General features: G+C 39.8%; 2 protein-coding genes across 3 annotated transcripts in view; one reads left to right on the top strand and one right to left on the bottom strand.

The window, feature by feature from the left end:
• The first annotated feature begins 654 nt into the window (after positions 1–654).
• Positions 655–15,370, top strand: LOC111672262 (semaphorin-7A). The gene is made up of 14 exons (XM_023429641.2): positions 655–812; positions 3,096–3,229; positions 3,314–3,361; positions 3,467–3,565; positions 3,836–3,944; positions 5,014–5,121; positions 5,239–5,381; positions 5,582–5,760; positions 6,271–6,379; positions 6,472–6,661; positions 7,932–8,047; positions 8,263–8,408; positions 11,147–11,211; positions 13,655–15,370. The coding sequence occupies exons 1-14, from the start codon at positions 710–712 to the stop codon at positions 14,011–14,013; spliced, it is 1,908 nt and encodes a 635-aa protein (XP_023285409.1). The 5' UTR covers positions 655–709; the 3' UTR covers positions 14,014–15,370.
• Positions 15,371–16,203: 833 nt separating this feature from the next.
• The window catches only part of LOC111672315 (AT-rich interactive domain-containing protein 3B), a 54,062-nt gene continuing 44,595 nt past the window's right edge, over positions 16,204–25,670 (bottom strand). For both annotated transcript variants that reach the window (XM_023429719.2, XM_023429720.2), the window contains exons 5-9: positions 24,898–25,081; positions 23,129–23,388; positions 21,108–21,380; positions 20,611–20,703; positions 16,204–20,431 (exon numbers count right to left, since the gene is read on the bottom strand). In XM_023429719.2, coding sequence (XP_023285487.1) covers positions 20,238–20,431; positions 20,611–20,703; positions 21,108–21,380; positions 23,129–23,388; positions 24,898–25,081 — 1,004 coding nt within the window. In that variant the 3' untranslated portion in view covers positions 16,204–20,237. The remainder of the gene's footprint in view (positions 20,432–20,610; positions 20,704–21,107; positions 21,381–23,128; positions 23,389–24,897; positions 25,082–25,670) is intronic.

The following is a 25,670-nucleotide window of genomic DNA, read 5'->3' as shown; positions in this document are numbered from 1 at the left end:
CGACATGGAGTAGTTGTTTCTGAGGTAACAATTTATGATCCAAATAAGCAGTTAGCAATCTTATAATCCACCCGAAAAAAGCAAAATGTAATGATCACATCCTGTAACACACAGGAAACCTGCCGATGTTCCGTTGATGGCAGTAGATGATGTGGAACATCCAACCACAAGCCTGATGTGAAAGCTACATTTAAAGTAGCGTAATTTTATTTTTACCAGCCGTTAATATTTAAGTTAAGTACGACAGAACAACAGAATAAGGTAAAGAGAATATCAACTTAACACCACCTGTATAGTGGTAAAAGGGATTTGTCCCTTTCATCTATGTTAGCCATGAGGAGCAGTCTTACTGAACCTGTATTTAATTGTGACACTGAGCTTACATTTGTGAAAATAAATTATTTTGATAACTGGTCTTGGATCGGTTGAGGAAGACCAAGTGATGATCAGAGGTGCTAATAAGTGTTGAATTAAGAATTATAATAACAATAATAATAATAATTATTATTATTATTATTTATGCCATATGCTGTTGACTCTTCTCAGTTTAAGGACACGGAAAAGGATGTTATGATTTTAGAATAAACTGTGGAGGTATGTTATAGGCTACAATAGAAAGCTATTCCAATAGAGGACGTGTTCATGTCTAGTAAAACTACAGAGCAGTGCAGAACAGACTTCCTGTGTGTCTGAGACAGCTGTGCTGAAGATGTTACTCCTAGTTTTCACGGTGTGTTCATTATCGTTTTGCGTGGATGCTTTGGCCGAGGAGGACCCAGCACATTCACCGAGGATAAAATTCTCAAAAAATGGTATGAAACATTTCGCTTTCCCTCACATTCATTTGTTTTTATGTCGCGAGAAAACTGTTCTACAGTGTTTTACCGTGTTTGAGTAATGCGAAGGGTTTTTTCCTGGCAGTGACTGTGACGTTTTACTTTAGAAATAAATGCTGTTTCATTCATTTAAAATGCTTAATTTGAACAATTTTACTGTATTGTAATAAGAAGTATAGTGCAGAAGTAAATGATGGGAGGTAAAATCTGGGAAAAAGAAAAGGCAGTAAAAACAGTAAATTGATTAAAATTCAGGGTTATAATAGTCTGTAATGTCACAGTACTGATTCTTTGAGTATTATCATTAATATGTAATATGGGGGGAAAGTAACCATAGCAATTTAGAATATATTTAGAATAGAATTTAGAAGAAGCAGCTCATGTCACTTGCACTATGTTCAGAGTCTGCTAAGGTAGAAATTATTATAATTCAGGCAATTTCAATGTGAAGGGGTCTGAATACTCTCGGGAAGCCACTGCAGTTGCTGGTTAACTGACTAATCATTTCATTGACTACTTGTTGCAGCAAAAGGTCACTGAATGTTTTAATGTGTATGAAAAAGTTTTGAATCATATGTGTTGAACACAGAGGGAATGAAGACTCTCTGGAGTTTTAGTCTCCAGAAAGTCTTAAACTCCTTTAGCCTTTATGTTGTCCACTTTATGTTGGTTTCATCTTTAATTTGTCACCCATCTGTATTCCCTCTTGCTTATTTGTTGCATTTATCAGTTCATGGGTCCATATGCTTGAAAATAGTTAGAGAACTCATCCGGCAGTAAGAGCACTTTTGGGCATTCCTATTCATTTTTATTGTTTTAGGAAACACCAGAAGAAGAACATGAATATCCATTGCTAAATTTAATCATTTGTAGAAAGTTTAATTGACTAAACCAATTAGGAGAACTGACTTAATTGTGGATCTTTTCACAATAGACATTTTGACATGTCGCACCAGGAAAAGCATGTGTTTAAATAATGAAATGAATCATGGCTGAATAAATGGAGCGCAGTTGTTTTTAATGTTTTCAATTAGACCTGTGTCTTTCTTGCTGTGAAAAAGGTCTGTTGATATTTGGTCTAAACCAGAACCTTGGTTCACAAATTTTGAGGAAATCATTTAGCTTGTAGAGCAAGTTTGCTTTCACATTGACCCTGGTGTCAAAACTAATATGCATATTCCTATGTTCACAGTCTGACACATTTTATTGCAAGTTATCCGCTCCTGCTACCAAAATGACGCATTTCTGAATTTAGGTAGCATTGTGTATGGCTGCTATTAGAGATAGACTGATGTTTTTTTTGAAGGCCAATACCCAATACCGGTAATCAAGGAGCCCAATAACTGATATTTGTAAGCGATGTGCCAACACAAAACTTCTGCTGTATAAGGACACTTACCGTGGCGTCCAGGTGGTTCTATTATTTTGTCCACCCCATTTATATCAGCGAAAGTAGGCTAAATAACAGAAACATCATGCAGTTGAATCAACGACTGTCTAAACATTATAACCTTCATGAAGGAGGATTTACTGCTGGAGGAGTTTTCAATAACTCACCTTCATGGGCTCAAAGAAAGACAGATCAAAAACTACATAGCCTATAATTGTTGTTGTTCTTTTCTGAGCTAGACAAGACATACCACTGCACGGCCACCATGAAGGTAGACAATGGAGTGACAGTATGATACTTTGCCCCTGCTGCTCTTTTCTGCTCAATGATTTTTGAATTGAATATATTTTGGTTTATGTCTTGGTATTAAACAAGCAATTTAAAGGGGCAACAACAAACAACACAGTTGATTTTTAGAAATTAGTATGTAGCTTACCATTAGCAAGTATCACCAAAGTTAATGTAATTCATTGTGAGGGGGACATGAAAACCTAAACCAAATTTCATAGTAATCCGTCCAATAGTTGTCGAGGCATTTCATTCAAAGCAACAAATGTCAACCCCATGGTGCCGCCTGAGAGGCAGGGGATCATCAAAGTCAGTAGGATTCATTGTCTGGGACCCATGAATATCTGTACAACATTTTGTGCCAATCCATCAAGTAGATGTGATTGGCACATATTTCACTGTACAAGTAAAAACTTTGACCTACTGGTGGCGTTAGAGGAAAAAGACAGAGGAGCAGTTAGTATTCATCCTCTTGGGGCACTCGGTCCTCAAAGTGGACATCCAGTGCACACACACACACACACACACACACACACACACACAACCTCGTTTTTCATTCAGTATATTCTGTTTAATTGTAGATACTGCAGTTAAAAGGTTTTCCTTACCTGGAAACGATGCACCCATACGGATTCTCCTGCAAAGACAGCCGGGCAAAGTCACAGCTGTTGGACAAACGCACCTGTATTCATACGACTTTCAAAAACCTCGGAAGGTAGTGTGTGGCACTGAAAGTATTAAAATAAGCCTTTAGAGAAATATAGAGCACAGTAATAACCTACATTAATTCTCTTCACAGACTCCTGTAGAGAAGAAAGTGATGTGGGGGCAATGCGGCTCACAAAAGGTGAGCAGTGTAACAGCTGGATTGTCGGTTAGATATGATAGTGACAGATTGTTGAATATTCCTGAAATATTACAAAACTTCTTACTTCTTCCCCTTGTCATTTAGGATTGCAGCTATAAAATCAGCGTGGTCCACCAGACACATCGGGCCAACCATGTGTTTGTGTGCGGAACCAATGGCAGGGAAACGGTGTGCTGTGTGATGGTAGGACAGAAGTAGCGGATGTGTTACTGAGAATGGGAACGGTGCTCCGTTCTGCTTACTGTAACCACTTCTTTGTTTTGTCTACTTGAAATAACGCACTAATGCTGTTCCAAGTAAATGCACTGAAATACTTCCTACTGTGTTTTTTATTTTTTTGTTTTTAAAGATCTACGTATAAGTTAATTGGTTGGTTGGTTAAATGACACTTGTGCTATCTTGGGTGGAGAAAAGGGGCGTATGTTTCTTTAAGACTTAATGTGTGTTTTGCAGAATTTAACAGAGCATTCACCTTCATGCACCACCTCTAAGAGCATTGAGGGAATAGAAAGAAGCATAAGGGCATTTGTCATAAAGGAAAGTGAACCATCTGCTCTTGTTGGTGAGTTTTTAAACACACTGGATGTTTTCAAATCTGCTGATGAGCCTCTGTTTTCTGATTCACCAGTTTTCTATACTGGCTTCAACCTTGTTTACGAAAAGTTGTCTGCTGAACATCTGTGCTCTTTTCTGTCTTACTAACCTGATTTATTCAGATCAACTCTTTCTAATGGTTTTTTCTTCTACCTCACTATTGCGCTGCTGCTTCCTGCTCATACAGTTGAAATCAGTTTACATACACTTAGGTCCAACACAGTCCAACATAAACATGTTCCAAACCACAGATACTTCATCCAGGCTTACATGGAAACACATTAATGTTTACTTGGCTATTTCAGGTTGGTCCATTGTATTAGTATTTACTGGATGTAATGTTTAGATAAGTTTTAAGAAGGAATTTTTTTTTTTGCTTTTCCAAGCATACTTCCAAAGTTGTGGCAAAACTGTTTAAGGACAACAAGGTTGAAGTATTGGAGTTGCCATCACAGAACCCTGACTTCAATATAAAATTCTGACGTCAACTGTACCTACTGGTCTGGTTTCTCCCACAGGTTTTGCTTATCAGAGAGGAAGCAGGTTCAACGTACCCAGGATGTGTTGTCATAATCTGGCTTAACTGAATCTAAAAAAAACTGTTAAAGTAATGTTGGACTGTTGCTGCTGCTGAAGAGAAGAGAACAGAAAAGAGAGGAGAAGAGAAGTGAAGAGAAGTAGTTCATGTCTGATGAGGTCAATCATCAACACTGTGAGAAATCCTGTCGGGATTAAAGGGTCTTGTCCAATTAGTGTGATGAACTCTCCCTGACCAGAGCGGACACGTGTATGGTCTGGAACAGCAAAATGATTCCACTGATTTATAAAAATTTACCCTGGAAAGAGGTTGTCCACCATCGTAGGACTAAAACCCCTTGGGTACAACCTGAGGTTAACACAAGCTAACCTCAAAACTTGCTTCATAGTACAGGCTGCTGGTGTGGGGGTCATAAAATCTGTCCTGATGCTGGCTGCAAAGCACAATGATGCATCTGTCATACCTTAAAATGTGTAATTGTTTGTTGTGCCTTTTCCAGAGTCAGAAGACAGTGCAGACTTCTACATTACATACTCTGGATCTTCAGGGAATGTTGGCATCTACAAGTTTGGACAGCACAGAGTTGAACCTTCAAAGCATGACAAAGGTTCTTCTTCTCTAAGGACTTGAGACGTTTCTTTATTTAAATTATGTTATCTTAAATGTTCATGATGTCCCAAGGGTGTGGAGAGAATAATGATGACTTTTCTTCTCTGTCTTTTAGAGCAACACTATGTGGGTTTAGTGCTCAGCAGACGGGAAAACAGGCCCTCACAGGACAAAGTGTATGCCTTCTATAATGAGAAAAACAGAGACAATCACTTGCAGAGTGACATGTGGCTCCCTTTTGTGACCCAGGTTTGCATGGTAAGGCCTGATTATTTATTTACATTAGGATTATATCATTTTCACATACATTTTGGTTAGAATATATGAATAGAAAATGTGTTTCCACCTTCTGATATGTGCATGAAGTACATATGTGAACACAAACTGCAACCATAAACCAATATTTACATATGCATCATGAGGGAGTGATTGGTCGTTTGGCCATGCATTGCTTCTAGGCAGATGTTGGCGGTCCAAAGAGCAACCTGCAGTTCAGGTGGACGTCCCAGTTGAATGCCAGGCTCTTCTGTGGAAACGCTGACAGCAGGCAGCATTTCTCTCAACTGGTGGATGTGGCCACTGTGCATGCCGACAGGTGGCAGGATACCAGGGTTTACGCACTCTTCAGAAACGAATGGTAGGGCTCCATTGTCACTTATGTATTTAGGCAAAGGTTGAAAGAATATTGTAACACTGCTACTTTAATCAAATGTAGTAGAGTTTGAATCAAGTTAGCATGAGAGGAAGTATAGCAACAATTACGGGAAGTGCAGTATAAGTACTTACGGTAGTTATAAGTTAAGCATTTTGCCAAACCTAAATACTTTTCAATGTCACAATATTGAAGTCAAACCACTATGACTTTGTTGCTCTGTTGTTTGGTCTTTATGTAACACAATTCAAGTCACTTGTCCACTGAGGATCATCCATCCTGTGCTTGTACGACTTTCTTTTTCTCTTGTCTGATCAGATGACACTGTTTTTTTTTTTGCTTCCTCTTTGAGCAAAGGTTGAATTCAGTTCCTCTTTCTAAATGAAGTCCGTCTGCTGAGTCGTTTTATTCTAAAATATTCACTGACCTCCCAGCAGCCTCTTGATGATGCAGATGTTTCCGTGCAGACCTGCTGACCTCTGTGTCTCTCTGTAGGGGTATGAGTGCTGTGTGTGTCTACACCATACAAGATATTGACAACATCTTCATGACCTCCCCGTTTAAAGTCTCCAGCCAAGCCAAACAAAGGGACAGGCCTAGGGAGGTATGTATCATGGCAGGCGGGCATAGCGACAGTAAGTGAACGGTCAGTTGGTGTGCAACCAAAACACTAATACATAATGCTTTTCTCTCCAGTGTGTTTCGGACAGCAGAACGATTTACCCAGACACCATGAGGATGATCGAGGAGACTTCAGATATGGATCAGTGTATTGAGCCTCTGAACAAGTCAGGCCCAATTCTTTTGAATCACCACATCTACACTCACATCTACGCCGACAGTTCCCAGCACAAGCAGAACCACACGGTTCTGTTTCTGTCACTAAGTGAGTAACACAATAATATGAATAAGGGGAATTGATATAAGAATAGTGCACTGTGGTGTGTATTTGTGTACACTTGAGGTTCCCTAAAATAGTTTGGCCATGGTGGCCACTCCCATTAAAACAGGAGGAAGAGATTAAAGTAATGGCCAGACTGTCATAATTTAGTCTTGAGACCTCAGCACAGATGGTCCAAAGCAGCAGCTAACGGCGTTGGCCCTGGAGCTGGTTAACCACAGCTGTATGAAGAAAATGTTGACAAATGGCACCCCATTTATTTCTGTAACATTAACTCAGTGGGTGTTTTCAGCCGTCTGTAGGCTTTAGCATTTTTGCACCCTCAAGACTTTTATTTTAGTGAGCCAAATCAGTCAAATTCTCATAATACAAAGACACAGTTTGGGCTGTTTTAGGTGATCAGAAAAAAACATTCATTGCTCTACAGCCTTTTTGTAATGACTGAGTATGGGGAAAAATTGTGCGTCATGTGATACAGGTCCACTGCTCTTCCTGGTGGCTCCCTTTTGTCTCGCTGGAAATGAAATATTGAACTAGTTAAGTTACAGCACTGACATCATCGGCGCTACCAAAACCTCTCACCCACCCAGAGAACATCAATACAGGGGACGTTGTGTATGCATGAAAATAAAGTTCACTTTTTGGTAACATCTGAAAGTTTCAGAAATAGGAATTGAAAGTTAAAACCAAGTCTGTCTAACAGCTGCCAAAGTCACGCTGCTCTTTAATTATATTAAGCATCCTTTGATCTCCAAGCAGAAGACTGGAGGGTGTTGAGCCAACCACACTGTTTCCCATGTCAAAGGAGAAGACACATGACACATGACACTTATATAAATGTGATAAATGTTGTAGACAAACAACTGTAAGCACTTACTGTATTTTGTGCTGAAGTCTAAATAGATCTTGGTCAGATAAGTCCAACACAGTCCAACATAAACATGTCAACTTTACAGTTCCAAACCACAGATACTTCATCCAGGCTTACATGGAAACACATTAATGTTTACTTGGCTATTTCAGGTTGGTCAGCTGTATTAGTATTTACTGGATGTAAGGTTTACATAAGTTTTAAGAAGGAATTTTTTTTTTACTAACCTCGTAACAGACTTTTTACTCAAAACATTGGCTAGGTTTTGCTGGAGGAGTCATATGAGACGTGACATATGAGATAATAGAGTCGGATGTGTTGAGGCTGGTTGGTGTGTTCAAACAGGACTCAATCATTCTCCCCCATTCCTTTGTCTTTAAACAGATAACGGAGGGATTCATAAAGTGATACGGACTAAAAATCAGACTTTAGTCATCGCTGAGTATGAACCTTTCAACCACAAAGACCATATCCTCAGCATGATCCTTCACCCATCCTCCGTGAGTAACACAGCCCTGCCTACAGAACTATTCTCCCACCACGGTGGGTGGATGGTATTATTCATATGGTGATAATGGTTATAGTGAGTTAAAGGTTACTGGTGGTACTTCTTAAAAAAGTTCTTCTTTTTTTTTGATGAAATCTGAACTTTTCCAAGGATATTAGTCAGTATGGCCAATTATAAGACCTGTATGCTTTCTGTGTATCATTGCAGAGGAAGCTATATGTGAACTCCAGAAGTGAACTGGTCCAGCTGAATGTGGCAAACTGTGACAAGTATGGAGACCGCTGTGAGGATTGTGTCTTAGCCAGAGATCCCTACTGCGGCTGGAACAACACCCACTGTTCCCCTGAGACAAAGTAAGACCACCGGGCTCTATGGACCTGGAGACCTTTAACCTAAAACAAAATCCAAACATCTTTACTTCGTATCCAAAAATGACTTTTAGCGGCTTTAGCTTAAAGGTGCTCTGTTTTGTCAGAGGTGCACTGTGAAGTTGTCTGTTAAACAAACAAAAGTTGTGTTTACTGTTTCTCACCAAAATGCATGTGTGTATGCTTGAGGTCTAACAAACAAGCATTTGCAAAGCCAGTTTATACATTATATCTATAGATATAAATGATATATATTCTTTAAATAGTGTTTTGTTTAGATCCATGTTTGCTGGTTTGCACTCTTCATGTTCACTCCCTTTGTTGATGCATTGCCATGAAACTGGCAGCAGAAATGTGTATTGCGTCACCTGTACGCTCTCGAGTACACAATGAAAACAAAACCGGGATCAGCTAGTGAAAACATTGCTCATTAGCACCAGAGGTCAAAAACCACACAGTATCCCTTTAATTCATATATAGGTTTAACAACACATGTTCATTCAGGCATGTTGTACAGTGTGTACAGTGTTTCATAATCAGTCACTTGCTCAATGTTATTAGTGCGGTGTTATCAGAGTTATGGTGCAATAGCTTGCTACAGCTTAGTAACCTTTTAAAGACATAGCGTCTTCATTTCTGTTGTGAAGCAACTTTTATGGTGTAAGATTATGTTACCAAAATGTTTCCGGTACCGATCTGATCTGACACTAGTTATCTTGTCATTAAGCCCCTCTACAGTAGAGCTGGCCTGATTGCAAACATTTCTTTTATACATGCTACCAACACCACAGTGTCTGTCATCCAAACCATAAACATCCATTACCATGAACAACTGAGGCCACCACAAGATGACATGTCTATATGTATGACATACATATAGACTGACAGGTCTGATTGTTTTTATATGTATTTAGCCACTGTTTGGCAGAAACCATGAGTGGATACTGAGCATGATTATACTGTAGAAGTGGTTTGAGAAGTTTCTATTGACATTGCCATGTGTACATAACTTCATTTGCAGCATCAAAGAGTGTAGAAATGTAGATCATCCCAAACCTCACTGTAATTACGTGTAATTGAAATACAAAAACAATTTTAATTTCAATTTCAGATTGAGCAGAGCCGACTAGTATCTGAGTTCTGCTTCCAAAGTTGTTTAAAACCTGATTTTCCCCAAAACAGATGATCACATTAGAGCTGTGGCATCACGCTCAACAGCATCAAACAAATAAAACACAAGTTTAATAGAAAGAACACCTGATAAACACTGAGCACATGAGTGTCATGAGTTTTGGCAAACCCCAGTCACAGGACTGATGTCAATTTGTGAACTGATTTGATCTTCACTGTTGATCACACTGTGTGTGATGTTGTACAGCAGCTGAGAACTATCATTGTTGGAAACAGGGTCTATTGGGGAAAGTGCATTGTTATGATAAGGGATTTTTTGTCTTCACAATGAGTAGTTGTCGATATAATGACAAAGAAATAGGATAAATGAGCTGGAATTCAGTTTCTCAATCTTTGAAGCTGGTGTGTTCGGGTGAACTTTAGCACCTCGGTTCATACCGGCACCCACATACAGAAACACAACCGCACCCACATACAGAAACACACCCACATCCTGCCACCCCTTTCACACTCATCCAATTAATTCCATGAAGCAGTACATCTGCACACACACCGTGATGTGGCTGACTTACAGTGCAACATAAATCATGATCAAAGCCTGATTCACTCACTTTGTTCAGAGCCTCTACCAGAGAGGAAATGATACTGAGATGAGTCAAGTAGATTGTGTATTCGCACGTGGAAAGGCTGGGTGAAAATCTTAAATGGAGTAATGGGTGTGTGTTCTCGCTCTGAGTCAAAGCGTGAATAGGAGCAGCATTTAATGATGTTGTGCAATGAAGTGACCAAAGTGAACAATGGTAGTTGGTGTGGATTTACTTGTAAACTGGTAAAACCCCCCAAAACCTAAAACTCCTAAATGTGGGAATTTACATTACGGTTTATTACTGAGAAATGTACTGCATGCTGATAGTTGATAATCACTGATAATCTTTTCAGTTTTCATTCCACAATAATCACGAGCAGCCACATACTCGTAATTTAATAATGGAGTAATAATGATACATGTATATTAATCACAATATAGTTTTTTCTTATTACAGATAATTGAAGTTATTTCTGTGGGTGCTAATAATAATAATGATAATAATAATAATGAACTGCATTTAAATAGCACTTTTCCTAACAAAGTTACAAAGTGCTTTACAAATGAAATAACAGAAGAACTGAAAACAATAAATAAATAAGATCAAATAAATTGGAATGATCAGTATAAATGATGACCTGTGTCTAACATGTCTGAATGCTGTCACAAAAAGAAAAGTTTTATGGAGGGATTGCAGATCCCAGTGGTCGAGAGAGCACATACCAGGTCAATGCATCAGAAAGGTGTTTAGGATCAAGGACATTTGAGGCCTTAAAGGTGAGCAATAAAGTATGAGCCGAGTACTCTGCATTATAACAATTCAGATGTCAGATGTACTTGGATGGGCAGCTAACATTGCAGGTATTGATTCTGTCTGGTGTGTGCATAAAGGTGGTGGATTTCTACAGTGCTTGCTGTTACGTGGTCGCCAGGTTTGCTAACACTCACAGTGTCTTAAATGTAACTGGATGATTTTACTAACTGAGATCTCCTTTCCTTCGGACAGTGATCTGCTGCAGATTGTGTCCACAGGGAACTACGCCATCTGCCCTGCCCAACAACCCGAGAAAGGTATGAGAATATCTATGAGTTCACTGCATATAAAGCCTAATATTTGTTGTTCAAGTCCAATGAATTACAGGTGTATTCAACTGAGAGGTTTGACATGCTGTACGTGGTGTGCCTCAATATGCTTTACGGCTCACTAAACATCAGTCATTAGTCTACAGGGGCATAGCATGAAAATCTGTAGCTATGTAGCCTCAGTGGCCCCCCTTACTTTCTTAATACACCCATTTTCAAGTACAGAACTAAATCCACAACTAAACATATGTAGTGGTTATTAAGGTTATCAATAATCACCTATTAATGCAACACTCAAGAAAATATTGGCTGAAAAATTCTGAAACTTTATTGTTACTCTTTTCTCATCATACCGGACAAGTGCTTCATGGTCACAATGCCGTTTGCTTGGAGAGAGAATATCACAGAGTGAGGTGTTTGTTTATGCCTGTGGTGTAAGAAAATGTCTGTGTTTGAACGGAGCTTGTCTCACATCCTGACTGACAAGATGGTGTCAGATCTGCGGTGGATGTACTCTGCTTCCTCTCTGAAACTGACTCAACGCTGCTCTGTTTACACCTATTTTAATGATAGCAGGGCAGCTTGAATTTGCACACCAGTATAAAACCATTCCAGGACAGCACTTGAATGTTTTGTCCACTCAGGTTTCTTTTGAAGAAATTTTGTTAGCTGTTGTTTCCCCCCTTGTGCTCCTGTCTGCCCTTTCTCTTTTGGTGGCCTTGACCTCTCTGAAACCTCTTGGGGTTCCTTGCACCAACCAGCGTCCATATTTGCAGATATTAAAAGAGACGATATTAAAGCCATGCTTGTAGGCATGATCATAATAGTCAAAAACTGCCTGCGAAATGAAATGGCGTTAAGCAGATATACATGTAAAACATGTGGGAAATAATAGTAGTTTTGTATATTTAAATTTTTTATAATGTTAGCTAGCTGATAACACACCCTATCATTTCCAATGTTGGCTTGTCATTTCATTACCAATATAAACCTGAACAGCTCTGTGCACACTGTCTGGGTTGGGAGAGGTGTATGCACACTCTTATAATATCATAAGGCTTAGACGAGCATATTATACGAATGTCCACGTCTGTGGAACAGCCTCCCTGAAGACCTGAGCAGGAAGTGTTGATATTTTTAAAAGCAAACTCAAGACCTACCTTTTTAGTCTGGATTTTAATTGAATTGTATTTATTTATCTTTCTATTTATTTATATATTTCAGGCTGTTTTATTGGTTTTTCCTTTTATTCTGTGATTATTTTCTGATTGTTTTCCTTTTAATATTCTACTTTTACTTCTGGTTATTTATTTTACTTCTACTTTTATTTCTGCTTTTACTGACTTCAAAACATCTCCTCTCTTTACTATTTTATCTTCATTTTTATTTGATTTATAATATCCTACCTTTTATTTCTGGTTCTACTCACTTTAATAAATGTCCTCTGTTTTAGTGTTTTAACTATTTTGTCTTTATCACTCTATCATTATCTTTGCTTTTCAGTCTTCAGTTTCCTGTTTCCTCAGTGCAAATTTAATGGGATTCATGATAGTTATTACTTAGTTCCTGTTTTTATTGTCATATTCTTTATTGTAGTAAGGCTGTGGGGGTGGGGTTGTTTTTTTATTACTTTTATTATGTATTAAGCACTTTGTGTTACATTGATTATATCAAAAGTACTATACAAATGAAGTCTGATTGATTATATCTGAATTTAGGACTGTAGGGACACTGACCCAGTGTTTCTGCACACTTGTTATGAGAACCTTGCAAACAAAAGACGTGGCCACTTCTTTGTGCTCTGCATGCAGTATGGTTTTGCCAAGAGTGGGTATCATCACATGCACTCTAGGTGCACAAAGGTGTGCCACAGTGTTCACACCTTTGGTAAATAAATAATGTCACAATCCCATGCGCTGATGACATGGTTCTTTATTCTGTTCTTCTCTTTTTCAAAAAGTTTGTTCCTCTTCACACGCAAAAGAGCATGTGAAGAACAACTCAGCTTCTTTATCATATGATAACCCCTGATAAAAACACGTCTTTAAGATGTTGCATCATAGTCAACTAGCTACGCATTTCTATTATTTATCATAGCCACTCATCTCTCAGTTATTTTACTTGTCTGACTGTTGCACAAATGACCATCCTGTCACTGTCTCCTCCATTCTGACATTAGATTTGCTCCTGAAACATTTTTAGAAAACTTGGTCTTCATTACACACTTGGAACACTTCCCACTCTTTCATTATTAGATGCACAACCCTTTAGGCACAGAACCCTTTTTATGACTTGCCTGTTGCATCCTGTAGAAGGATCCTGGCACCACCACTGAAATAGGATACCTGCCTGATTAAACAAAGATTGAAAATACAAAAACCAAAATCAACATCCATCTGAAAGCTAACATGATCTGTATCTGTTTTCTCAGCTTTTAGATCTACCACTAACACACATGCAGACAAGAATGGGGAGAGCATCACAGTTCCTTCTCAGTCCAAGTATTTCCTCCAGTGTCCAGTGTTGTCCCATCACGCCAAGTACTCCTGGGTTCACGTTAACGGCAACAGCTCCAAATCCTGCAAGTCAAAGGATCACGAGTGTCTTCTTCTCATCAACAGCATGAGCCTTGAGCAGGTGGGAACTTACAAATGTGTGTCAGAGGAATTGGGCTATAGAAAAGACCTGGCAGTGTACGACCTACAGATGGGCAGCAGGGCAGTGGGTCAATTATCAAGCCCACTCGTCTGGGTTTGTCTGATTGCCGCTCTGATTAAGAGTTTGACCTGATGTGATTCCAGTGAAAGATGATACATGATAATACTGAATTAAAGCCCAGCCTTGTCTATGAGTGTCTGTGCTCATACAATAACTGGTGCTGCGGCAATGCAACTAGAATGAAAATCCGTTATTTTGTCCCAATTAACTGAAAAAATAATTTCACCGTACTTAAAGTATTTATATAAACATCTTGATGTATCAGCATCAGTGTCATCAGCAGCAGATGACACAATCATGTCAGCAATCATCTTTATTGATTTTAATTTCATAAATTTTTATTATACGTAATTAGCGCTGGCCTTCAAATGCATCGTTTTAATAGACTGTAAAATTGAAAATGTTTGGAAAAATGTAAAAAGTCTTGCATTTCTGAATCCTTTTACTGCACTTGTCTGTGTCTCATGCCGTTAGCTGCACATAAACGTACGCTTCACCTATGATAATGAAATATATATTTATATAGATGTATTTTTATAGCATAATTCATTTTGTGCACAATTACCTTCACATACAAAGATGACGTATGTCCTTGTTTGTTTTGTTTGTCAAAAACATTTAACATGTTTATTATTTAAGACAATTTCATTACTATGTCATACAAACAAGAAGAACACACATGCAGAGTTGCAACTCTGGAAACTGGTTCAAAATAATGTTAAAAGCTGTTAAATGACCCTCAGTGGGTTTGAAAGACTGTGATGTAATAATACTCCATTATATGAGAAGAACAAATGGGGCAAGGGTACAGCATGCGGGAAACCTGTATTGGCTAACCTGACACATACTGAAGTCAGATTTTTACAAGAAGAGAAAACACCTCGAGTCTTGCCATACGATTGTTGCATGATGAACGTTGTATTTCAGTCCTGTTGGAAAACCATATTTCAGTGTCATCTGTTTCCTTTAAATGTGAAATTCTTTCTGAATGGACACACTGTCCTAGCTGCAATTTCCAGTTTTGTATTCTACCTCAGACTTGCTTGACGGGCTTTGGGTTACAACAGACTGAACAATTTTCTGTTTGTCAAGACTCCTCTGTTAATCAGACTAAAGGTAGCATGCTCTTAGTGTGAAGTAGTGCTAAGTTGTTGCAAGTGCAAAGTTGAAACAGTGTTTTTGTAGTTGAGCCTCTTGTAGTGAGTGAGGTGTGAATTAATTCATATCACCAAACCTTTGACCTTATGAAGCTACAATGTTGTTCAGCACATTGTAGCTGTATTTTCTAACTTTGTTGCTCACAAGCAGGAGGCTAAAAAGCACTTTGTGTTTTTATATGTGTATGTTAGATGGTTATAAACATGTTACAGCTTAGATTGAATGTGACGTAAATAAGTGGAATAAATAACATTTTGATGACTTCTCTGAAGTTGATGAATGGTGATTGTAAATCCTTGTAATTACTAAAGCAGAACAATTACAAAAGTTGATACAAATTGTATTTTTAAAATCCTATTTCACCCAGTTTTTAAAAAGGTTAGTTCACTTAAATTACACAACAAAAGTAGTTGTACTTGAGCTTTGTGATACTGAATATATTATTGTATGTCAAGAACTGTGACTGTAATACTCCACCTGTTCAGTTCTTCAAACCTGACAGATCAGCAGCAGTAAAGTGATGGATAGCACTCATGCATGCATCACTTCATTGTTTGCTTTTACAGGAACTGCATCGCTGGACTAACTCATTAACCAACATGTTAAAAAAAAACAAAAAAAAAACAAAAAGACACTTAGTTTCAATATAAATTGAAAGGTTAAAAAACCCCTACTGGGGCAAAACCAAAACTGGTTTCAGAAAGGGCTGATGGAAAGACATTTTCACAACTTCTGGGGAACCAAACAGGGGATCTGCCACACCAGTCTCACTTGAGAAGTGTTATTGATCATATTCAAATACTTGCAGTCCCTGTGGTGAGCGTTACTCAAAAAGCCCTGGGCGATGTGAGGATTAATAACACTCTCTGAACACTTGCGGCTGTATTTCTTGTTAGGGAACCTGTGACAAAAAATACCTACCTCTGTGCTGCTTACAAAAAAGAGGAAATGAGTATGGTAGTTGACTGGAAACCCATATTAAAGGATGTGATAATGTTTCTGGGTGAAAGAAATCATGAAACAAACATCAACGAGTGTGTCACACCTTAGCATGTACTGTACACTGACATTTTAAAGAAGAAATAAGACAGACACACACAGAAATAAGATATAAAGTAAAACTTTATCATGACATACAAGTTTAAAGCCCTGAGAACCATATCTTTATATTACTAATATGAACAAAACTGAATGTGTGAAAACCACTTTGGAAAAGTGCTCCTCTTAAATACAATCAGCACAAACCAGTTTTTACAAGCATTCATGTGTTTTGTCTTATTTATGTTTACTTTAATCAAAGAGAAAACTATAATATCAGTAATATCATTATTATCATGTCCATAATAATAACAACAGTACAAAAATATGCACAAACCCCACAGTTGAATTAATATACGGAGCATTGTACAAGCCAAAAACAACAACATAAAATTGATAAATGAGGTATTCGATAACCACTTGCATATGCGCCTGTTTTTACACAGATCAGGTTAGTTTTTAAACAATTTAAAACTGAATTAACTCCAAAATCATCTGAGAGACAAAAGGTTCTGCAGACTTCCAACTTCACAGCTTCCTGAGTGACGAGACCTTGCCTGCAGTTACTGACAACACAAAAAAAAAAAAAAGAAAAAAAAAAAAGCAACACCAAAACCAAAGTAGCATTCAGCGACTGCAGCTTCCGTCAGTACTCGCCCCCCAATGCAGCTTCAACATCCAACGCAACAGTGAATACAGCCCACTGCCCTGAGGTATTGTGGTATGACGAGGTTTAGGGTTGGGGGGGTGTGTCTCTACTAGACACAGACACACACGCTTACAGGCATAACACATCATATATACTCATCCACACAGCAAGTCAGGTGGCAGGAGGTCGGAGGTCAGGGACATAGAGATCAGAGAGAAGTGAACAACTAACCCTCAACACCTTCCACTCCATAAACAACAAAACACAAAGTGCCCTTCAACAGCAGAAGATCACTGTGGCTGTACTGTAAAGGAGGCTAATGCTGGACAGAACTGCCCCCATTGATGTAAAACATGTCATCAAAACTTCAAACACTTCCTCCCCATTAATGTAATAATCCTGACAGTGGCGCTCCCTGCAGTCGCAACTGCAACCACATAAAGTTTGGACTGAACCTGCTTGCACACACACAAAACACACACAACCAAACACGAACATACAAAGGCAGTGAAGCTACATTATCAAATAGTCAATGCTTAGACTGAGCAGGTGAAACAGAAAGCTTGGACTTAGAAATAAGTGTTTTAGTAACAAAGCCTAAAATCGTTAAGCTTCATCATTACTAAAAACAAGGTCCACCAGGAAAAAATAAAATCAACACAAATAAATAGCAAAACTCTCCTTTGACAACTGGTGTCTAACGTCTAACTGAATTGTTTCCCCTTGAAAAAGAAAAAAAAAAAAGAAGTGATTACTCTCCAATGGATTAAGCTCGAAGAGAAAGACATTTTCCCAACCAGCGGAGGAGTGAAACCTCCACTGGCCGGATCTCACCAGCAACTACTTTTAAGGCAGCTTCTACAATTTTCACCTTTATAAAATACAGTTATGTGTCATACAGGGTTTTGAAGGGTACACCACAAGGACATAAAGCTCCACCCTCAAAACCCCTCAAACCCTCAACTGTGATCTGCACTGCAAAACCTGACACGTAATGGCTAAAATACAGTCTAATAAAAAGCAACAAGGCTGCCCACCTCAGATCACACTGGGCTTAAAGAGGTTTCTAAACAGTTAAAATGCCTCACATTCAACACAGATAAAACTAGAAAATTAATTTTGATCCTTTATGTTTTTTCAAAGATGCTAAGATTTTACTTTAAATGGAGAAAAAGACCTTATAATTGAAGGGATGTTTCTGAATTATCAGGAAGTGGGTCTTTTAATTATTAGACTCATGGGCCTCTGTCCATTGTCATTGGCTGAGACGGTCTATGTCCACAGTAGGTGGGATTAAATTAGGGAGACAGCTCAGAGAAGCAACAGCATGTGGTAACTGTTGTGGATAATAACACTTAAATATCTGCTAATAGCCATTAAAAACATCCATCTGTAAATGTCACAAAATCAGATTTTGAGACTTATTTCCATTGTTACTTTCCAATAATCAAGTTATGCCATTAAAAAGTGAAGCAAAGGAATTTACCTCACATCACCCTAAAGATATTTTACTTGCTTGAGAAGAAAACTCAAAATCGGATCAAGTGAGATCAGATGCAACATTTTTTCCAGTCAAAAATAGATCTTGAACTGCCACAGCAGGTGTGAGCAGGATTGAAGAGGGATCATTCTTAGAGGAGCGACTGGGATAGTCTTTGGTATCTAGCTGTGCAATAACCAGAGTCTAATATGAACCAGAGGACTATGGTGTTCAAACACTGGTCACATGATTGTACACATGCATATCACTTTGCCGCTGTCGTGAAAGAAGATGATTACTGTGATAGTAGAAGTCCGCAGTCAAACTGAAGGATAATTTCCTGACCCCTTGAAACCTGTTGACAATCCTACAAATCTACACGTGTAAGTGAGGAACTAACTATATTATTTTCCTCTTCCCTGAAAAAGATGCAGATATATCACTCTTCTCAGACAACACTTGAGGAACCCCAAAAAATAAAAAATAAAGGAAGAAAACAGAAGCAAGCATAAAACAAGTTCTACAAGTAAATACAGGAGGAGAGAGATAGCAAGCCCATCCCAGTTCTGTTTGTCCCCAAAACCATCAGCAGTGTGTCAGTACATTTACGCAGTTTCAGTTCAGGTTCCAATTCCATCACAGGGTTGGGGGCGTCAAGTCTTGATGGCCTTGCAGCCATATGAGGTATGTAGTGTAACTCTCCTTCTGAGAGAGTCTGATGAGGTATTCTTGAAACAGTCATGTAGACTTGTGCATTCTTCAGGTATGAATCCTTTTTTTTTTTTCTCTTTAAATTAACAGTGATTCCTTGCAGTTAGGGTCACATTGTTTCCTGAGAGAGGGATGCCCTCCAGAGCAGAGAGGCTGGTGTGAGGTCTGAGAACAGTGCGTGGATGCCGCCGCCGTCAGACTAACATTCAGCTCTGTGGCTGGAGGGAGGATGCACAAACAAAATGAGGGAAAACTCAAACTCAAACCTGACTCTGTAGCAGCGGCTAAGAATGCCTCAGTACTACCACTCTGTAACATAGATAGGAGCCGGGTGGAGAAATGAGCTCAGGGTCTGCTAGGCTCGTTGTAGCTAAATACGAGTTGCTGCCCCCCCAACATTGTGCGCTATTTATTTAAAGACAGCATGTGCGGACCTGCGAGAGGGTGAAATTTAGGTTTGTACTTCCAGCCTTTCTATAATGGACTGAGGGCGGATTTATGAAATGAGGTATTTAATGTGCTGATCTACAGCATCTGATCATTCACCAGTTTGAGTTCAGCGAGGGGCTACAGCATGTTAAAGAAACCTGAGCAGCCCAGGTTGGAGGCCTGTCACTGTGAGGTGGGTGCTCTGTACGCGAGGTTCCACTGGTGAGTTACTCGACTTCCCCTGATTGCAACTAGGTCAAAAAGAATACAAAAATAAAGTTGATTCAGGTTAAATATACTACAGCTCCTGAGGTAAAGACACCACTGCAGGTTACTTGATTTGAGGTATGTAAAAAGAGAAAAACTAAAAACACAAAAAATCATTCTAAAACACAAAATCAAAAAGACAACAAAATGGCAACAAACAAACAAAAGTCCTAAGATAAAACTTTTCAAGTTCAGTTGTGACTACACCTGTCAGTGGGTTTTGGCTGAGCTGATTGTGTTTAGCATGTACATTAGAATTAACAAGTGTGTGTCCGTGTATGCATGATTGTGTGTGTTTGTCGTGTAGTGTGTGTGTGTGTGTGTGTGTTTGTGTGTGTGTGTGTGTTGAATAAAATGCATAGCTGTGCGTTTGGGCACATGATGTCATACAATATTCTCAGGCTCTGTGTTCATGATTGGACAGCCAAGAGGTTGACAGGGTTGATGAGGTATTTGTTGTGCAACAGTTTGTTATTCTTATCGGTTTCTCATTGTACTGTATATTCATGCGGGGTCTCCCGGTGGAAGAGAGGCCTGGGGAGGAGGTACAAAGGGCGGCTTGAGTTAGGGTGACCCACTGGGGGTTGGCTCAGCCGAACCAGGACCCTTTGAGGAGGAGGAGGACGTGGGGCTGAGGGTCTGAGCCGGGGGTACAGAAAAGCCAAAGCTAGTGCTGGTTCCAGCGGGGGAAGCTGAAGCAGCGGCAGCCGACACAGCAGGCCCCGGGGCCCCACCAGACTTGTGGGCAAACAGGGTTCCTGTAGGAAAACAGGAGATATCATTAGAGATCAACACAGTGCTTTGACCATTACAACTGTGAACATTACATTTTAGGTGTTGAAAATGAACTGAAAAAACAGTTCACAGATGATGCAGATCGTAAATCCTAATAAAGATTTACCACATTAACACTTAATAAAACCCACTCCATACACACCTGAGTAGATTGTGCCATTAACCTCTACTGAGACAGTGATGCTGGCATTTCCATTAGTTGAGATGCTCAGAGACATGTCCTGCTGCTTCTCATCTGAAGAGACAGAAATGACAGAGCGCTGATGATTTTTTTGTGTATTCACATGACATATTTAAAAAATCTCAACATTAATACATTTAAATGTGTTTATTCGGTGAGTTTAGGAATACTACTGAGATGAACTAAACACTTTCAAAGGGTAGATTTAGACAGATTTGTTTGTTTTAATGTTGACATTAACATTTTCTTGTTGATCAGAGTCACTGTCAGTTACAGTTTTTTCTAGGATTATTAAATATCTACTGGATGCTATTGTGACAGACAGCTGCAATGTTCACTCAGTTTTCTGGAAAAACGCCACTGAACATCAGAAGTGCCTTGTTGTTTAGTAATCTGGATGTTGTTTCATAACTGCCAGGTTTATTAAAGAGTATCTTGACAAATTTGGCAGCACTGACCTCTGGTGGTGATGGCGGGGGCTCCCAGGCGCAGATTCATAGGCATTTGAGAAGCCATAGCCAGCAGGTTGTGCTGGAAAGCCTGCTGCATCAGGCGCTGCTGCTCTTCTGCCAGGCGGGCCATCTTCCTCTCCGGCCCCTCTCCTCCGCCTGTCTCCAGCTTTTCTCTCAGCTGCTCCAGCGTGGCGGCTCTTGCCAAACCGGCAACCTGCTGATGACCCAGAGCCAGGGCCATGGAGGGTCTTGCTGCCATGATGGAGGGGGTCAGGTCATCTGGAAGAGAGAGATGGAGGGTTCATTTTACAAATGGATCCATTAGTCCATCTGCATAGACTGAAAATGTAAATTAGGGATCTACAGAGTGAATTTGAATGGTTGTCTATGTGTCAGCTCGGTGATGGCGTTGCACCCAGCTATCACCTATCTTCATTGCGCTGATAGATCTGTGACCTGACCTGGGCATACCCTCTCGCCCACTATGAGCCAGGAAAGCCTAGACAACACTGAAAAGGATAAGAGGGTATAGAATAGGTTTGCCGTCCAACAGTCAATCAAACGCTAATCAATGAAAAGAGTCATAGTCAATAAAGTTTTAATTGGTTAGTTGGTCTATGGAAAAAAAAAGGCACAGAAAATTAGAGTCTTGTTCAGTTCCGTGTGGTATGGCGATGGACAGAAGTAGTTTGTGGATGTGAAGGTAACAAGAAAGAAAATGCAATTCTATTTTTTCTATTATTATTTATATTATTATTATTTAATTATTAGCAGCTTTCACTACTTTTGTAGATTGTATCTGAACTTCTGCTCTGCTTTGATCCTGTTCTTACTTTCATCTACTACATTTTAGCTTCACCGTTTAGGGAGCCACAGCCACCTCAGGCCTCCCCTGGCTCCGCCACTGTCCTCTGCATTTATTAAAATTACTGTTTTCTTTACTCAGCTGACCTGCCCACATGATCACATTAAGTAAATGGAAGGTAAAATTCACCACACAAGTCAAACTGTGGATATTGTCGGGGTCCAGGGCAGAGTCACATTCCAGCCAAGTCAAAGTGACATCAGATAAGACAGCAGTGTAATGACAGTTATCAACAGGATCCTACTGATGTGGACTGAAGGCTTCAAAGTTCATAAAAGGCCCCCCCGGCGCAGGAACCGTGTTATTAATCAGTAGTAAAGGTGAGGGCTCTAAGCAGCCTGGGGCAAGACTGGTTCACACACGGTGTCTTAAACACCTGGATGGACTACACACACATATGCAGGCATGCACACTCGCACTCACAAAGTCAAATAAAAACACTAAAAACACACACACACACTGACAGTGAGATATTGTGGAGGGACGGAAGGTGAACGTAATACACAAATCCAACAGCACACTCTCATACCAACATTCCTGCATGCACACTCATACCAGTAAACTTACATGTATGCACAGTCACACACGTGTCAAAACAGGAGTAAGGTGCTCTGATGAAAACAGTTTTTGGTCTACTGTCAAGGCCAGTATATAATGTCTTTCAAATGCTTTATTATCATGTTGATACTAAAAAAAAAAAGCCTCCTTCAATAATGTAAACCATAACCTGATCTATAAGTACTGTGATACAGTCATGTGTTTATCCACAGCTGTGACTAGATGTAGCTTTTCTAAATTACGACAGAGGGCAGTATTTCTCTATAAATAATCACATATGCACATCTGTGCCCAGAATGCCCCAGTCTATACCAACCACTATAAGGAGGTTACAGTGTTTAAGGTAAACATTTGCCCAGTTTAATATAACCTTCATCCACCCAGAGAAAGGCTTCTGAGCATTTTGCTTGTTCCCACCAGTAACACCCTTCTTCACCCGTCAAAGTCCCCTCTAAGAGGGGCCTGTTTGCTTACACTTGCAGGCAGGTCTGTTTTAGAACATTAACCCCACTTATGGTAAACTTATTTTCCACACACTTTTATTTATGAATAAACAAAGGTTACCACATGCCAAAATTAACCTGCACAGCTTGTAGATGCCTACCTTTCTTCAGAGAGGGTCCTGGTGAGGCCTGCAGGCCATTGAGGGCCCCCGAGGTCCCAGCCCCCAGAGCTGAAAGATGCATCTTGGGAGGTGAGAGGATGTGTGGGGCTGTGCTGGGAGAAGGAGAGAAGCGGAAGAGGCTGCTGCTGTAGCTTGGGCGACGACCCTCGCGTCGGTTACTGTCGATGGCAGCCTGGAGCTCACCTGGAGAGCTGAGGCCTTTCCTCTCGCACTCATATGGGTAAAGGTATTTCATGTACCTGAAGAGCAAAACACACACACCCAAGGCAATACATCAGATCACCACAGAAACATCCACATGGCTGGTGGAGGCATTATCATTACAAATCTGGTTCAAATGACTACAATAAGCAACCACAACCACTTGTTTCGAATCAATTTTAAAATGAGAACTTTAACATACAGCACTACATACTATAAGTAGATTATACTGGCTTGGTTTAAATCCAAGTTTCTTCCTCTGCCTTAAAAAAGTTTTTCCTACAGAGCAATTACTACATTTAGATGCCCACAAGGAATTTAAGGATTCAAGGATAGTAGTGATAAAGTAGCTGCTGGTTGTTTAAATTTGGCCAATACACACAAACTAATTTGTGTAGTTTGGAAAGCTACAATATCTATATCAGTTTCAGTACTTTGAGTCAGTGTTTGGATTTACTTGCATAGTCATCTGGCCAGACAGGAAACATTATTTTTAATTAACATTTGTGACAGAAATGCACATGTGTTATGTTGACTGTGTTTCTCTAATCCCCTACACTGATTATAGAGACCGGGTCTCTACAAAATCAGGTTACTCCAGAAAGCTATTTCCAGACATTTAACAAGACAACTGGTATGAAAATTGTGCAAAACATGTTTTGCATGCTGACTATACTTGGATGACATCATTGCAGCTCTACAAGTATGCACAGTCACACCTCTGGTATGTTTTCTATCCTATCAGAACATACGGTAAAATGAACATCCAGTATTATGCACGCTGACTGCATAATGGTGGAACAGTAACACAGAGGATCAATAAGAAGCTAAGAGCAGCAGCGTCCATTAGATAGAGCTTGCAAAGCAACGCCAAACAACAGCCCACCGACATTAAAAATACATAAAGGTTCATTAGGGCACCCTACTAGTGGACAGAATAGAGAGGTGCTACATCTACTGAAGGGTTTCCATCAAGAGAGCGAGCAGGTTTTAGTCAAGGCTCGGCGTATAAGCTGTCAGTCAAACCCCACCTTAGTCATTGTGAACTCTGACCCAAATCACATCAATAAATCTATGGGAATCAATGGGCTCTATGTGTGATGTAATGGATGGAGGGATTGAATGGGAAGAGGGAAGGTGGCTTGGTGGAGGAAACAAACTGGCATGTGTATAAACACACAGGCACGGTTAATATTGACACCCTTACTCATACCAACCCGAACACACACACACGCACACACACGCACACACACGCGCACACACGCGCCCACACACGCCCACACACACACACACACACACACACACACAGAAATCCACATGCTCTAACACCACACACACATATCCGTGGCATGAGGGAGGTGCTTGTTTCCAGTTGAGAAGTCACACACTTGAGTCTTTTTTTAGTTCAAGTGAATCAAATTACAGTTTATATAAGATTAACATTATACAGACTGGGTATCTGGGTGCATCCAGTCAATTTATAGCTACTACAGCCAATGAAATGAATTTTGTTGGTTGTTTTGTGACACAGATGCACAAAGACTTACTGTGTGCGCAGGGTGAAAGCTGCACTGGTGATAGAAGTAGGTAGGTTGAGTCCCTTTGTGATTTCTCTCCAGATCTTCTTGTTGATGACCTCAACCAGACCTCCCTTCTCTGTCACCAGCTTGTACAGCATGTACAGATCCAGGACTTGCTTGGCCATGATGGGGATACGATTGACAGGGGTTCCTGTGAGGAGAGGGAAAAATCATAAAATCAATCAATACAGTGCAAATCATACATCTGAACTGGAATAGCTAAGTGACGCACAACAGATGCTTTATGGTGGATGACTTTATTCCAAGACGCATTCGTGCATGCATTTTTAACATGGTCAGTCTCAACAGGAATGGGAACCATAATGCTGACAATTTCTCTCATGTGCATCCCTGGAGATACAAATTGGCACCTGACACAGAAAATACATTTAAAGCTGCTACAGTGAAAAGGACAAAGTGAGATTAATTTTTCACTACCCATTAATTCATCCACCAATCAAGGCTGAAACACCCATGATCTTTTTGTGATCTATAGATACTGATCTAAGTGCTGTCAGGATGCTTGTTAGACAAGGGTGGCAGGCCTGTTGCCTGCATGCCTGTTAAATTTGGCTTGAAAACATATTAGCCCAGTTAAGGCAATCTGGCTTGACCTGGAAAAGGGGATTCGCAAACAACACAAAGCAAAGCGGCTCTAGACTTTTGATACAGATGCATTAATCTTGTCAACAGCTTATCTGCAGTGAAGCTTGCAGGGAGCGTGTGTGTGTGTGTGTGTG

The sequence above is a fragment of the Seriola lalandi genome, unplaced genomic scaffold (genome assembly GCF_002814215.2).
Source record: "Seriola lalandi dorsalis isolate HSWRI2012SDOR001 ecotype SW California unplaced genomic scaffold, Sedor1 jcf7180002054898, whole genome shotgun sequence".
Lineage (NCBI taxonomy): Eukaryota > Metazoa > Chordata > Actinopteri > Carangiformes > Carangidae > Seriola > Seriola lalandi.
Note: the sequence above shows the minus strand (reverse complement) of the source record. Positions and strands in the feature narration are given on the sequence as shown.